The sequence below is a fragment of the Eumetopias jubatus genome, unplaced genomic scaffold (genome assembly GCF_037043125.1).
Source record: "Eumetopias jubatus isolate StellerSeaLion01/CBP00866 unplaced genomic scaffold, mEumJub1_p1.0 scaffold_30, whole genome shotgun sequence".
Lineage (NCBI taxonomy): Eukaryota > Metazoa > Chordata > Mammalia > Carnivora > Otariidae > Eumetopias > Eumetopias jubatus.
Genome location: NW_028274836.1, coordinates 918325 through 933769, shown reverse-complemented (window position 1 = coordinate 933769; position 15445 = coordinate 918325). Strand labels below are relative to the sequence as shown.

The window sequence follows — 15445 nt, the reverse complement described above, 5'->3', positions numbered from 1 at the left end:
GTGTTGAGTTTGAGAAGTTCTTTATAGATCTTGGATACCAGCCCTTGATCTGTAGTGTCATTTGCAAATATCTTCTCCCATTCTGTGTGTTGCCTCTTTGTTTTGTTGACTGTTTCCTTTGCTGTGCAGAAGCTTTTTATCTTCATGAAGTCCCAAAAGTTCATTTTTGCTTTTGTGTCACTAGCTTTTGGAGATGTATCTTGAAAGAAGTTGCTGTGGCCGATGTCAAAGAGGTAATTGCTTATGTTCTCCTCTAGGATTTTGATAGATTCCCGTCTCACATTGAGGTCTTTCCTCCATTTTGAGTTTATCTTTGTGTATGGTGTTAGCGAATGTTTGAGTTTCATTCTTCTGCATGTGGCTGTCCAATTTTCCCAGCACCATTTATTGACTGTCTTTTTTCCATTGCATACATATTTTGTCCTGCTTTGTCAAAGATTATTTGACCATAGAATTGGGGGGCCATATTTGGGCTCTCTATTCTGTTCCATTGGTCTATATCTCTGTTTTTGTGCCAGTACCATGCTGTCTTGGTGATCATGGCTTTGTAATATAGCTTGAAATCGGGCAATGTGATGCCCCCAACTTTGTTTTTCTTTTTCAGCATTTCCTTGGCAATTTGGGGTCTTTTCTGATTCTTTACACATTTTAGGATTGTTTCTTCCAGCACCTTTTAAAATGTCATTGGAATTTTGATTAGGATGGCATTGAAGGTATAGATTGCTCTGGGTAGCATAGACATTTTAACAATGCTTATTCTTCTGGTCCATGAGCGTGGAATATGTTTCCATCTTTTTGTGTATTCTTCAATTTCTTTCACGAGTGCTCTGTAGTTCCTAGAGTATAGATCCTTTACCTCTTTGGTTAGGTTTATTCCGAGGTATCTTATGGTTTTGGTGCTATTGTAAATGGAATTGTTTCTCTAATTTCTCTTTCTACAGTTGCGTTGTTAGTGTATAAGAAAGCAAATGATTTCTGTGCATTGATTTTGTATCCTGCCACATTACTGAATTGCTGTATGAGTTCTAGTAATTTGGGGGTGGAGTCTTTTGGATTTTCCACATAAAGTATCATGTTATCTGCAAAAAGAGAGAGTTTGACTTCTTCTTTGCCAATTTGAATACCTTTTATTTCTTTTTGTTGTCTGATTGCTGTTGCTAGGACTTCTAGTACTATGTTGAACAATAGTGGCGAGAGTGGACATACTTGACGTGTTCCTGATCTTAAGGGGAAGGCTCTCAGCTTTTCCCCACTGAGGGTGATATTCGCTGTGGGTTTTTCATAGATGGATTTTATGAACTTGAGGGATGTTCCCTCTATCCCTATACTCTGAAGAGTTTTAATCAGGAAAGGATGTTGTACTTTGTCAAGTGCTTTTTCTGCATCTATTGAGAGGACCATATCGTTCTTCTCCCTCCGCTTATTAATGTGTTCTATCACCTTGATTCCTTTGTGAATGTTGAACCACCCTTGCAACCCGGGGATAAATCCCACTTGGTCATGGTGGATGATCCTTTTAATGTATTGTTGGATCCTATTAGCTAGGATTTTGTTGAGGATTTTGGAATCCATATTCATCAGGGATATTGGTCTGAACTTCTCCTTTTTGATGGGGTCTTTGCCTGGTTAGGGGATTAAGGTAATGCTGGCCTCATAGAATGAGTTTGGAAGTTTTCCTTCTGTTTCTATTTTTTGAAACAGCTTCAGTAGAAGAGGTATTATTTCTTCTTTGAATGTTTGGTAGAATCCCCCAGGGAATCCGCCAGGCACTGGACTCTTGTTTTTTGGGAGGTTTTGGATCACTGCTTCAATCTCATTACTGGTGATTGGCCTGTTCAGGTTGTCCATTTCTTCCTGTTTCAGTCTTGGCAGCTTGTAGGTTTCCAGGAAGGCCTCCATTAAATACAGATTTCTCAGTTTATTGGCATATAGTTGTTGATAATAATTTCTGATAATTGTTTCTATTTCCTTGGTGTTAGTTGTGATCTCTCCCCTTTCATTCATAATTTTATTAATTTGGGTCCTTCCTGTTTTCTTTTGGATAAGTCTGGTCAGTGGTTTATCGATCTTAGTAATTCTTTCAAAGAATCAAGTTCTAGTTTTGTTGATCTGATCTACTGTTTCTGGGTTCTAATTCATTGATTTCTGCTCGATTCTAATTATTTCTCTTCTAATGCATGTCTTAGGAATCGTTTGTTGCTTTTTCTCTAGTTCTTTAAGGTGTAGAGTTAGTTGGTGAACTCGGGATTTTTCTATTTTTTTGAGTGAGGCTTGCATAGCTATGTATTTCCCCCTTAGGACCGCCTCTGCGGTATCCCATAGGTTTTGGACCGATGTGTTTTCATTCTCATTGATTTCCATGAATTGTTTAAGTTCTTCTTTGATTTCCTGGTTGACCCAAACATTCTTGAGCAGAGTGGTCTTTAGCTTCCAAGTGTTTGAATTTCTGCCAAATTTTTTCTTGTGATGGAGTTCCAGTGTTAAAGCATTGTGGTCTGAGAATATGCAGGAAATAATCTCAGTCTTTTGGTATCAGTTGAGACCTGATTTGTGACCCAGTATGTGGTCTATTCTGGAGAAAGTTCCATGTGTGCTTGAGAAGAATGAGTATTTTGTTGTTTTAAGGTGGAATGTCCTTTAAATATCTATGAGCTCCATCTGGTCCAGTGTATCATTCAAAGCTCTTGTTTCCTTGTTGATTTTCTGCTTAGATGATCTGTCTATTGCTGAGAGTGGAGTATTGAGGTCTCCTACAATTAATATATTGTTATCAATATGACTCTTTATTTTGGTTAACAGTTGGCTTATGTAGATGGCTGCTCCCAAGTTGGGGGCATAGATACTCACAAGTGTTAGATCTTCTTGTTGGATAGACCCTTTAAGAATGATATAGAGTCCTTCTGTGTCTCTAACTACAGACTTTAGCTTAAAATCTAATTTGTCTGATATAAGCATTGCTACCCCAGCTTTCCTTTGAGGTCCGCTGGCATGGAAGATGGATCTCCATCCCTTCACTTTCAGTTTGGATGTATCTTTAGGTTCAAAATGAGTCTCTTGTAGACAGCATATGGATGGGTCCTGTCTTTTTATCCAATCTGCAACCCTGTGCCGTTTTATGGGACCATTTAGGCCATTCACGTTTGGAGTGATTATTGAAAGGTATGAATTAATTGTCATCATGTTGCCTGTGAAGTCCTTGTTTCTATAGATTGTCCCTGTAAATTTCTGTTGTATATCACTCTTGGGGGTCTTTTTCCTTTTATAGGACCCCCCTTAATATTTCTTGCAGGGCTGGCTTAGTGGTCACATATTCTTTCAGTTTCTGCCGGTCGTGGAAGCTCTGCATCTCTCCATCCATTCTAAATGACAGCCTTGCCAGATAAAAGTATTCTTGGCTGCATGTTCTTCTCGTTTAGTACCCTGCATATGTCTTGCCAGGCCTTTCTGGCTTCCAGGTCTCTGTGGATAGGTCTGACGTTATTCTGATGTTCTTCCCTCTGTATATAAGGAATCTCTTCCCCCTAACTGCCCTTAAGATGGTTTCCTTGGTTCTAAGATTTGTGAGTTTTACTATTACATGTCGGGGCATTGGCCTGTTTTCCTTGATCTTGGGAAGGATCCTCTCTGCCTCTAGGACACGAATGTTTGTTTCATTCCTCAGATTAGGGAAGTTCTCAACTACAGTTTGCTTACATATATCTTCTGGTCCTCTCTCTCTCTCCACCCCCTCAGGGATCCCAATAATTCTGACATTGGAACGTTTCATGGTGTCACTTGTTTCTCTAACTCTGTTTTCATGGATTCTAGGCTGTTTCTCCCTGTCTTCCTCTTTTCCCTTTTTATCTATTAAATTGTCTTCCATGTCACTAATTAGTTCTTCTGCCTCATTTACCCTAGGTGTTAGAGTATCTAGATTAGATTGGATCTCATTGGTAGCATTTTTAAGTTCTGCCAATTCAGCTTTCATTTCTGCCCTTAGAGACTCTATGTTGTCATTAATTGATTTCTCCATTCTCGCTATCATCTTCATAATTGTTACCCTGAAGTCCATCTCTGACATCTTGGTTATATCTGTATCCATTTGTAAATCTGTGGCAGAAGTCACAGTTTCTGAGTCTTTCCTATTTTGGGTATTCCTCCTCCTAGTCATTGTGTTGAGGGGTGGTTGAGGGAGTGTACAGAGTCAAATTATTGACCACAACCCAAGCAAATACACCTGTTTTCTAGGGACCTTAGGGTTGCTGGCCTCTTGTTTTCCCAGCCTGTCTTCTGGGGGAGGGGCCTGCCATGCTTTTACTCAGGCAACCCTGTCTGGGCAGAGTTGCCCTGCCCCCTGTGGGGGGAGGATGGGGTCACTGAAAACCGGTTTTGGGGGGCTTTTGTTCTCTGGCGGCTTTCCCAGGCGGCTTTCCACGTCTCTTCCATGAGTCAGAGCAGAAGAGACCGTTTCCAACACTCTGCCTCAGAGCAGAGAGATTGTAGTCTCTTCAGTGAGCTCTCCAGGCCACACTATCTCTGTTTCTGTCTGTGCTGCTATAAACTGCAGCGGCCTGGGTTGTGTGCCCCTCTCCAGCACTCCTAGTCCTGCCTCCAGGTCAGGGCACATCTCTGCCCTTTGTGCTTCTAAAACCACCAGCCGCTCCCAGTTCACACACGTGGCCCCACCACTCCAGGTTGTAGTCCAGTGGCTTGCCCTAAAGTCCTTTCCCCACCGCTACCAGTCTGTGGGTCTGCCCCTGGTCCCCAGCGCTGGAGTCTTTTGGACCCCGGTGTTATTTCACCTTTCTGGCTCAAGTGCTTATGGCAGCTCCCTCCCTCTTCTGTTTATCTTCTGATATCTGCCCATGGAATACAGCTCCCCACTTCACACCTTGAAACCAACCACCTGCAATATTCTGTTTGTGGAGATCCAGATATATCTTCTTACATCAAAGACTGATTTCGTGGGTGTTCAGAGTGGTCTGGTAGATATCCAGCTCACTTCCAGGGACCAGTTGGAATAGGGTTCCCTACTCCTCTGCCATCTTTTCTCTCCTCCTCTTACTACAGTCTTTAGTTTAAAATCTAATTTCTCTGATATGAGAATTGCTACCCCAGCTTTCTTTTGAGGTCCGTTGGCATGTAAGATGGATCTCCATCCCTTCCCATTCAGTCTGGATGTATCTTTAGTTTCAAAATGAGTCTCTTGTAGACAGCATATGGATGGGTCCTGTCTTTTTATCCAATCTGCAACCCTGTGCCGTTTTATGGGAGCATTTAGGCCGTTCATGTTGAAGGTAACTATTGACAGATATGAATTTAGTGCCATCATATTGCCTGTAAAGTCCTGTTTTTATAGATGGTCTCTGTAAATTTCTGGTCTATATTACTCTTTGAGTTTTTCTTCTTCTGTAGAATCCCCCTTAATATTTCTTGCAGGGATGGCTTGGTGGTCACATATTCTTTCAGTTTCTGCTGGTCCTGGAAGGTCTTTATCTCTCCATGCATTCTGAATGACAGCCTTGCTGGATAAAGTATTCTTGGCTGCATGTTCTTCTCGTTTAGTACCCTGCATATGTCTTTCCAGGCCTTTCTGGCTTGCCAGGTCTCTGTGGTCAAGTCTGAGGTTATTCTGATGTTCATCCCTCTGTATGTAAGAAATCTCTTCTCCCTCACTGCTCTCAGGATAGTTTCCTTGGCTCTAAGATTTGCAAGTTTCATAATTATATGCTGGGGTGTTGGTCTGTTTTTATTGATCTTGGGAGGGGTCCTCTCTTCCTCTTGGATGCGAATGTTTATTTCATTCCCCAGATTAGGGAAGTTCTCAGCTATGATTTTCTCAAATATATATTCTAGTCCTCTCTCTCCACCCCCTCAGTTACCTTGATAATTCTGCCATTGGGACATTTCATGGCGTTATCGATCTCTCTAAGTCTGTTCTCATGGGCTTCTAGCTGTTTATCCTTATCATCTTCAGCTTCCTTCCTTTCTATCAGCTTATCTTCTAGATCACTAATTCATTCTCTGCCTCATTTACCCTGGTTGTTAGAGTATCTAGTTTAGACTGCATCTCATTCATAGCATTTTTAATTTGGCCTGGTTCAATCTCATTTCTGCCCTTAGAGATTCTATATTGTCAGTAATACTTTTCTGAACCCTAAGTATTGATTTCAGAATTGTTACCCTGAAGTCTGTCTCTGACATCTTGCTTATATCCATGTCCATTAGGTCTGTGACAGAGGCCATTGTCCCTTGTTCTTTTCTTTGTTGGGATTTCCTTCTCCTAGTCATTCTGTTGAGGGATTGTTGAGGGAATGTACAGAGTCCAAAATATCAACCACGACTCAAGCAAAATGCATCTATGAAAAAATCCAAAATAGTACAAAAGCTACCACAGATACACCATCAAAGCCATGACAATCCAACACAACACAAAAGAAAGATAAAAGAGAAAAAAAAAAAAAGAGGGGGCTGGGGAGAGAGATTATAATCCTCAGGGTGGTCACAGCAGGGTGATCTGCCTGTTCCTGCTTGATTTTTCATCTGTGTGTTAGAAGACACTATATCCCAAAATCGCAGAGAAATCAGAACTTACATATATATCAAGATAAAATTGAATAGAGTGAAAAATCGGCTAGTATGGGGTATAAATCTGTAAAACATATATGTGAAAAAGAAAATAAAAGTTAAGAAATGACTTAAAAACATAGGTTGGGAAATATGAATCTATTTGAATTGGGAACAGGGTTAAAGAAAAGAAGAGTAAGAAAAGACACTAATAAGGAAATGTAAAATTGTAGCATGAAGTATAAGCGAGTCTTGAGGGAACACCTGGAGCTCCCTATATTATTTTCCCCTGGCACTGGAATTTTACAGTCCTGTGGGAAATAAGCTTGTCATTCACCAGTTCTTCCAGTCTGTCTTCGGGGGGAGGGGCCTGCTGCTTGGCTTCTCAGGCATCTTTGCCTGGGTGGAGTTGCCCTACCCCTTTTCAGGGGATGGGCTTAATGTGAGCTGCCTTTTGTTCCATGGCCTTCTTCCACTTCTCTCTAGAGGGTCAGAGCAAACGTGTTCATTTAAGGGGGTGCCCTTAACAAATCCTCCAGGTCAATCCATCTCCACCTCTGCTGGTACCAAACTCCACAGACTCACACATCTTCTGGGGGAGGTGCCTGTTGCATTGATTCTCAAATGTCTTTGCCCAACGGGGAATTGCTCTGCCCTTGCCTGGGGCTAGGCTAAGTAATCTGCTCCCATTTGCTCTATGTGGCTTTGTTCCCCGAAGGCTTTCCATGCAGGTTTAGAGGACAAGAATGAAAATGACAGCCTCCCAATCTCTGGCACCAGAGCCGAAATTTTGGGCCTCCAGTCTTCTGTGAGCCCTCAGAGAAAAGCAGTCAATAACTCCTCTCTCCCTGGTCTCTGGCCACACTCCGTGCTCACCCGGCCCTGTGACCAAGCATTTCTATCTCAGGCACAATACCCATTTGGAGTCTCCGAACCCAGCAGACTGCTTCAGCACACTCCCGTGCCACTGCTCCTGGGGGAGGAAGGGGGCTCTCCCTGGTTCTGCTACTTGTTGGGCCCCTGCTCTAAGATCAGTGTTTAGAGTGTAAACTGTGTAGCACAGTGTAAACTGTGCTGTGGATCACAGTTTATGGCAACCCTGAGCTGAGAGCCCACTCCTCAGCTCTGTCTTTGCAGCCGGCTTCCCTGCTCTGATACCTGGGAGCTCAGCCGCACTCAGGCACCCCCTTCTTCCTGTGACCCTGAGGGTCCTGAGACCACACTGTCCGGGTGAGGGTTCCACCTCCTGCTTAGCTGCCTGAGTGATATCCCTCAGCGGGGCACACTTCTAAAAGTTCTGCTTTTGTACTCTGCTGCTCTGTCACTTGCCGGGAGCCCGCTGACAGAAGCTTTCTGCCCCCGCCATCAATCTTCCCATATATTGCCTTGGATTCACTTTTCCGCACCTCCTACCTTGTGGAAGATGATTGCTTTCTATTTGTAGTTGCAGCTAGTCTTTCCTTCCATCTCCGGTTGTATTCATAATGGTTTGATAGCTATCTCGCTGAATTCCTGGGACCAGATGAAATTAAGGTCTCCTACTCCTCTGGCATCTTGGACTCTTCTTTTCCTTAATTTTAAAAGAAGGTGACTAGAAATCTTTTTACTTTAAACTACTGAAGATAAATTAAATTGCTTTATGCATTTAAAAAATCTCTTTGTCAAATGATTCACTTGTAATAAATGGGGGAAAAATCATCTTACCCTAACTCTGATGGCTGAAATTTCAACTCTGATAGGACAGGAAGTTGAAAATCATGCAAAGGTACATTTTATAGTAGAGGGAACCTATACTCATAAATAAAAGTATTATGTTAAAAATGCATTTTGCCTTCAATTATAGGAGTTTATCTTGGATTTATCTGATCTCAGCAACAGTTCATCTGCCGTAGTTCATATTAATTGCCTCTCTGCACGGGGGACAACTCTTGAACCACATGGGATTGTTCAGGATGGAAACACTGCTTCCTCTGTTAAGTGAGCCATCCAGACTTCTGCTGATCAAAGCATAACCTGTGGACTGTTGATATAAGGAGCTTGTGCAAGAATGTAAATCAATCACATTACTAAGTATGCTTTTTAGATACACTGTTTTTTTTCCCCACTTGGTAAGACTATCTCAATAAAGGAAGCAGTATGTGATCTATATTCTGTTGTAAACTTTTTTTTTTTTTCTCGTCTTGGACCAGCACTTGGGAGTAACTCAGATCTAGATTTTTGTTTTTTGCATCTTGGTGAAGTGAACTATTACACACTGTCTCCCTGCTACACACACCTTGACATGCCAGGTAAAATGTAATTAACACACAGTTAAGCTGGAAAGAGAAAAACTTCTGGGCACCAGGAACTTAAAACTGAATTAAGAGTTTACCAATCACCCAGAGGAATATCTGAATAAATAAAGATGCCACAGTATGACTATTAATTTGGAAAAATCCATGAGACTTTCTATACCAGTAGAACTAAAAAATGAGTAAATTCTCTAGATAGAAGATTGATATACAAACATCTACAGAATGCAATTGGAAAAAAATCATTCTTCTCAACTATCATAGTAAAGATTGGATCAGGTATGAAACAAATGGATGCTGAACTCTAAAGAGAGATATAAATAAAGAGCAGGATATTTGTGTAGTCAGAAAGTATCTCTCCACAGTTGGCTAATCAGTTGCAAAAGAAAAATAGTAACTATACAAAGAAAAGAAATTAGATAGTAGCATGACCATCTAATAAAAAATATCAATGGAGGCAAATGGATGTTGGCTTTTGGGTGAGGTGACTTGAGAAGGAACTGTTATCACTTGTGTATAATTCTGGCATAGAATGCATGTCCAGAATCTAATCATCAGGAAACACTGGATCAACTCCAAATGTGGAAGTGCTATTAAAAAGGGGAGTTCTATCTGAAGAGGGGACTGTCTTCTTCAAGAATGTCAATGTCAGTATTGACAATGGTAATTCTTGGGGGGTGGTTATGGGATTGCTCTATGTACTATTTTTATTCTTTTTTTTTTTTTAAGATTGATTTATTTGTTTGAGAGAGAGAACTCACGAGAGCGGAGGGAGGGGCAGAGAGAAAAGAGAATCCCAAGCAGACTGTGTGCTGAACACAGAGTCCTACACAGGGCTTGATCTCACAACCCTGAGATCATGATCTGAGCCAAATAAAGAGGAGTCTGATGCTCAACTGAGGGAGCCACCCAGGCACACCTACTATTCTTACTCTTGCCTCTTTTCTCTACATATGGAATTACTTCCTACTGAAAAGTTAAAAAAAATCAAAATGATTAACAGCATTCCTAAGCACCTACAATTTAAAATGTAATAAAACCCTATTAATTATAGCAATAAAAACTATCAGGTGCCTGAAGTAAATCTTTAAAAAATTGTACAAAAAATTATACAAAAAAGACCTAAATAAATGGAGAACTATTCCTGGATGGGAAGATTCAAAGTTTCAATAGCATGACAATGCAAGTTCTGTCCCCTGCCCCCCGCTTTCCACCAACTAACAAAAATTCAGTGCAATTGCTATTAACATACTAACAGGGATTTTAATAGATTTGAGCAAGATGATTTTGAAAATGTATATGGAAAATGGCGGGGGAGAGTATTGAGGGGAAATTTGACAACATAGGAGGATTTGCTGTACTAGATATTAAGGTGCTATAATTGGTCTATGTAGTACAGGCAAGATAGAGTTCATGTGCAGCCATAGGAATGCATGGAAATGTGATCTGTGACATTGAAAATGATGAAAAAAGGAAGGACTAGCCAAGGAACCTAGCTGGGACAAATAGCCATAAACATGGGAACACTACTTCTCATATCATACAAATAATTTCCCTATGTAATAAAGACACAGCCATTCCATGGCGATTTCCTGCAAACCACCCAAAGCTAGGAGAGAGACATGGAACAGATTCTTTGCCATAACCCTAAGAGGACCCAACTCTGCTGGTATATCACGGTCAGATTCCCGCCCTCCAGAACTGTGGTTTGATGCCTATTGTTTAGACCATACCATTGGTGGCAGCCCCAGCAAATACATACAATCCATAACAGCAAAATGTATGGTTGGGTTATGATGGTGCCATTCACTCCCAGAACCTAGGCATTTGATGGAAGCTTTGAAGAAATGTCTGTAGGAAAGAAGGAGGTGCACCTTACACCAGTGTGTCCTCATCTTCATTAGTTACAACTGCAATGATGTTTTTCCAAATAAGGTCATAATTCTGAGGTTGTCGGGATTGGAACTTTAATATACGAATTCTGGGAAACACAATTCAACTCATAAATGTAGTCTCTCCCCAAATTCATGTTCTCACATGTAGAATATATTCACTGTCTCCCAATATCCCCCAAAGTTTTAACCCATTTCAGCATCCAGTTTCATCTGGATAGCATCTAAATCAGATATTGGTGAGGCTTGAGGGATGATTCATCCTATCCAGCTGTGAACCTGTGAAACCAGACACTGTGCCCTGTGCTTCCCAAATATGATGGTGGGGCAGGCATAGGAGAGACACTCCCATTCCAAGGGAGAGAACCCAGAAGGGAAACAGGGGTCAGTGGTCCCAAGCAAGCATGCAACCTGAAGGACAGATTTCCTTAGATGTGAGGGCTTGGGAATAATCCTCTTTGGCTGTGCTCTACCCTCCTTGTCTACCCTCTGGGACTGAGGAAGAGACAGTCCCACCTCTGAGCCTGTACCCACTGTGTCCTGATGTGAATGGCAGCCTTGTCAAACTCTGACCACCTCTGGGATTATTCTTTCCTTTTCTTGAAGAATAATGTATATTTCCAGATATATAGCTTGGTCGGCCCTTTTCCTGCCTGTGGAAACTTACACTGACAGCCTTCTTACATTTCATTCTGTATCTGCCTCCTTACATTCCTAGGGTTTCAGTGTTTCTGCTGATAGAACATTTACAGAAATTTATATAAAAAATTTCAAAATAATGACACAGAAATTCAAGATTTCTTCATGGTTGTTTTTGTCTGTGACCTTTCCCTCTAGGTTGCACAACAACAGTATGGTTTGACGGCACATTAAAACTGTAAATCTCCTTAGAGGTTGCACCATTTTATGCTGAGACTGAAGCCTGTTCTGACTTTTCTCAACTGTAGATGAATTGCTTTTCTGACCAGATACCTTTAGGTTCTACTTTTTTTATCTTTGAAGCTAAGTAACTTCATCAACACTTCTCTTTCAATACTGCATGTTCTATTTTGTTTTTTGCCTTTCAATTTTCCAACTCAGTTCTCTTTCATTTCAGGAACGTCTTATGTTTTAATAATTTCCAGGTGCATCTGTTTTGGTCTGTTTTCTTTAGTGATAATAATTTTGTGTAAAATGACCATCAGTCTTCTGCGTCTGTCATTGTTTTCTATCTGTATGACTTGGTTTATCTTTGCTGCTTAATTTTCTGTAATTTTCTTCTATTTTCAGCAGGATATATTTTTTAAAAGATTTTATTTATTTATCTGAGGGTGAGAGAGAGCACTTGAGTGCAAGGGAGGAGCAGAGGAAGAAGGAGAAGCAGACTCCCCGCTGAGCAGGGACCCTGATGATCATGACCTGAGCCCAAAGGCAGATGCTTCACCGACTGAGCCGCCCAGGCAGCCCCTTCAGCAGTAGATATTTTGCTTGTGCTTCCTCTAAAGTGTTTTGTGGTGGTACTAGATTATTGTTTGGAGACCTTTGAACTCCCGGGATCTGATCAGACCCTGTTTGTACCTTTGCCACTCACGTCACCACAGTGCGTGTTCGTGCCATGTGTCCCACTAAAAGTCACAGGACCCAGAAGTCGGTGGGTTGAAGGCACTCCCCACTCTCTTCTGTCCTTCCCATCTCACCTCCAGCCAGAGGAATGTCTGATTCCAACCTCTAAGAGCTATCCCCCCGTTGCTACAGATGGGGATGCGCCCCACAGACAGAGCCGCACATCATGCACAACTGTGTACCATACCTTCCCTGTTGTCATCACCATGGGGCACCCCAGGGTCAAGATTATGGTCCCTGGACTGACCACACAGGCCAGTGCCCCCTCACCATTCATCGACTGTGTGATCATGGAAGCTGTTTTATCTCTCTGTGTCTGCATCCTCGTCTGTAAACACGACAAATGTCATCATATCTAGCTCAATGGGTGTGTGAGGAAGAAAGGAGTTAATATCTGTAAAGCACTTAGAATAATGCCTGGCACTCAGGAGGTGCTCTTAAGTCTCTTTCAGCTCTAAACATGTCTGAGAAAATAGGACTATCATATTATTGGGATAAGTCTCATCAAATTCTCCATCTCCATAACAATGGAGCACAGTGTGACCATTGGGTGAGCAGCTGAGCATGAGAGCAGGACCTCTGCCTCAGACCAGGAATAGACAGAGATCCGTGGCTATGTGTGTGATTGGGCAACCATGCTTGTTTTCAGGCTTGGCCCTCACTTATTCCTGCTTAGAACTCTCTTAATGGGCATGTGCTTCTAATCTTTGAGGAGCTATTATCTTTCCTGTCAATGGCTATCTGTTCAGAATATATGCTTGAACTGTGTTGTGTTCTCTATGGCTCTGTGTCATGGACTGAATTTTATGCCCCCCACCCGTAAATTCCTATGTTGAAGACCCAACCCCCAATAACTCAGACTGTGACTGTATTTAAAGATAGAGGCTTCAAAAAGGTAATTAAATTAAAGCACGCTCATTAGGCTAGGTTGTAATTCAATCTGATTGGTGTCCTTGTAAGAAGAGGTTAGGGCACATCCATGCGCAGAGGGAAAACCACGTACACACACAAGAAGATGTTTATCCACTGGCCAAGGAGAGATACCAGCCCTGCCAGAAGCCAGCCCTGCTGACATGTTTATCTTGGACGTTGCAGCCTCTAAAACTGTGGAAAATAACTTTCTGTCATTTAAGCTGCCCAACTTAATGTTATGGCAGCCCCAGCAAACTAGTATGCTCTAAATGCTCTAATGTAGAGTTAGTGCAGAAAATCCATGCTCTTTGGCACTGATAAAAAGGTCTAAATTATATATCAACAGCCAAATGGTCATGGGGCCAAGTAAATGCATTCAGAGATCAAATAAATGATAATGACATTTCAGAATCAGGCATATAAAGTGAATGAGTGGGGTTCTAAGAATCAAGTAAAATTTGAGAGCTTTCTTCCACTTCCTCAAGGAAGACTTCACTGAGATGGGATCTACGGTTGAACATAAAACAGAGTTGTGTCCCCTGAGCTTGGATGGCAGAAATGAAGAAGTTATGAAAGAAATTGATGAGCTGTTTAAGAAGAAAGGAAGAAAAAGAAAGTGGGCAGAGGAAAAAGTGGGATGAAGAATGCAAAAGGAAGGGGACAAAAAAGTTCTGCTTATAAAGCTTATCGGTCATCAGAAATGTTATGCATTCCATTAGTGAAGTGATTGGCTACTCCTCAAGCCTCCTGAGATGAATGAGCAGTTCCCAGGACTGGAGCAGACCAGGCATAGAGACTGCAGGGAGAGAATGATTCAGTCGGCCCTGAGGCAATGCCAAGTGTTTGCAGGACACATTCTAAAGAGGGGGAGTCCCTGTCAGAGTGATCATGTGTGGAACTGTGCTTCCCAAGCTGTTCTGCTCATGTATATCACCTAGAAACTGGAGAAAACACAGAATCAGGCTTAGTGGGTCTAGATTAGAACCTGGGATTCTGCACTTCTATCATGCTCCAGGTGATAGGTTTGGTGTCATCTCTAAAATCTCACCATGCTGTAGGTCCAAGCTATAGAAACTTTCTCCTATGTTTTTTTTTTAAGTTTTGTGGTTTTTCATTTTACATAAAGTCCATGATCCATTTTTTAAAGATGTTATTATTTTATTTATTTTTATATATAAAAATATATTTATTTTATTATTTTTTTATATATAATACTTTGTATTTGTATACACACACATATATATATGCTTGCTGTTATATATCACCATCCAGGTGATGCTGACGCTGTGTAACCCACACTGGAGCAGGGAGGCTGCAGGCCCAAAGACACATGCATTTTACTGCTGGATAGAGGGGGTCACATTGGCAGGTTACGCTTTTGTTGACTTCTTTATTTACAGCAACATTTAACTAAAAACAATCCTGTGGAATGCCTTCTCTGAAGATGGATCAAATTTTCCGACTGAAACCTTGTACACTGCATGTAAAACAAATATTTAGGAAACATCTGAAAGAAGAGAGAAGAGAGGAGCTGGGGGCCTCAGGATACAAGGAATGACACTGTAGCGAGGTCCCTGGGTTCTCTCTTTCTTTGTTTGCTTGTTTTTTATTCCTCTATCCCAGACCTGGACCTGACAAAGCTCTTTTCAACAAATGATGCTGGAGTAATTGGATATCCGCAAGCTAAATAAGCAAATAAACCTCTGCCCAACCTTACATTTTGTGCGAAAATCAACTAAAATGGGACGCCTAGCTGGTTCTGTCAGTGGAGCATGCAACTCTTGTTCTTGGGGTTGTACGTTCAAGCCCCATGTTGGATGTAGAGATTACTTAAAAATAATAACATCTTTTAAAAAATGGATCATGGACCTTATGTAAAATGAAAACCACAAAACAAAAAAAAACAACATAAGAGAAATTTTCTATAGCTTGGACCTACAACATGGTGAGATTTTAGAGATGACACCAAATGCATGATCCATAAAAGGAAAACTTCCTAAACTGGATTTCATTAGTATTGAAAATGTTTGGGGGCACCTGGGTCGCTCAGTCAGTTGGGCATCCGACTATTGATTTTGGCTCAGGTCGTGAATTCATGGGTTGGGTGAGATGGAGCCCAGAGTCAGGCTCTGTGATCAGTGCAGAACCTGCTTGAAGAGTCTCTCCCTCTGCCCTTCTCCCCACTAGTTCTCTCTCTAGGAA

The 15445-nt window shown here is 41.5% G+C and overlaps 1 protein-coding gene across 3 annotated transcripts in view; it reads left to right on the top strand.

The window, feature by feature from the left end:
- NLRP3 (NLR family pyrin domain containing 3) overlaps nt 1-8694 on the top strand; it is a 50968-nt gene extending 42274 nt beyond the window's left edge. For all 3 annotated transcript variants that reach the window (XR_003607731.2, XM_028094964.2, XM_028094961.2), the window contains one exon: nt 8390-8694. Coding sequence is in view for 2 of the 3 variants with exons in the window: in XM_028094964.2 (XP_027950765.1) it covers nt 8390-8438 (49 nt within the window). In the remaining variant the exon portion in view is untranslated. The remainder of the gene's footprint in view (nt 1-8389) is intronic.
- The last annotated feature ends 6751 nt before the right edge of the window (nt 8695-15445 follow it).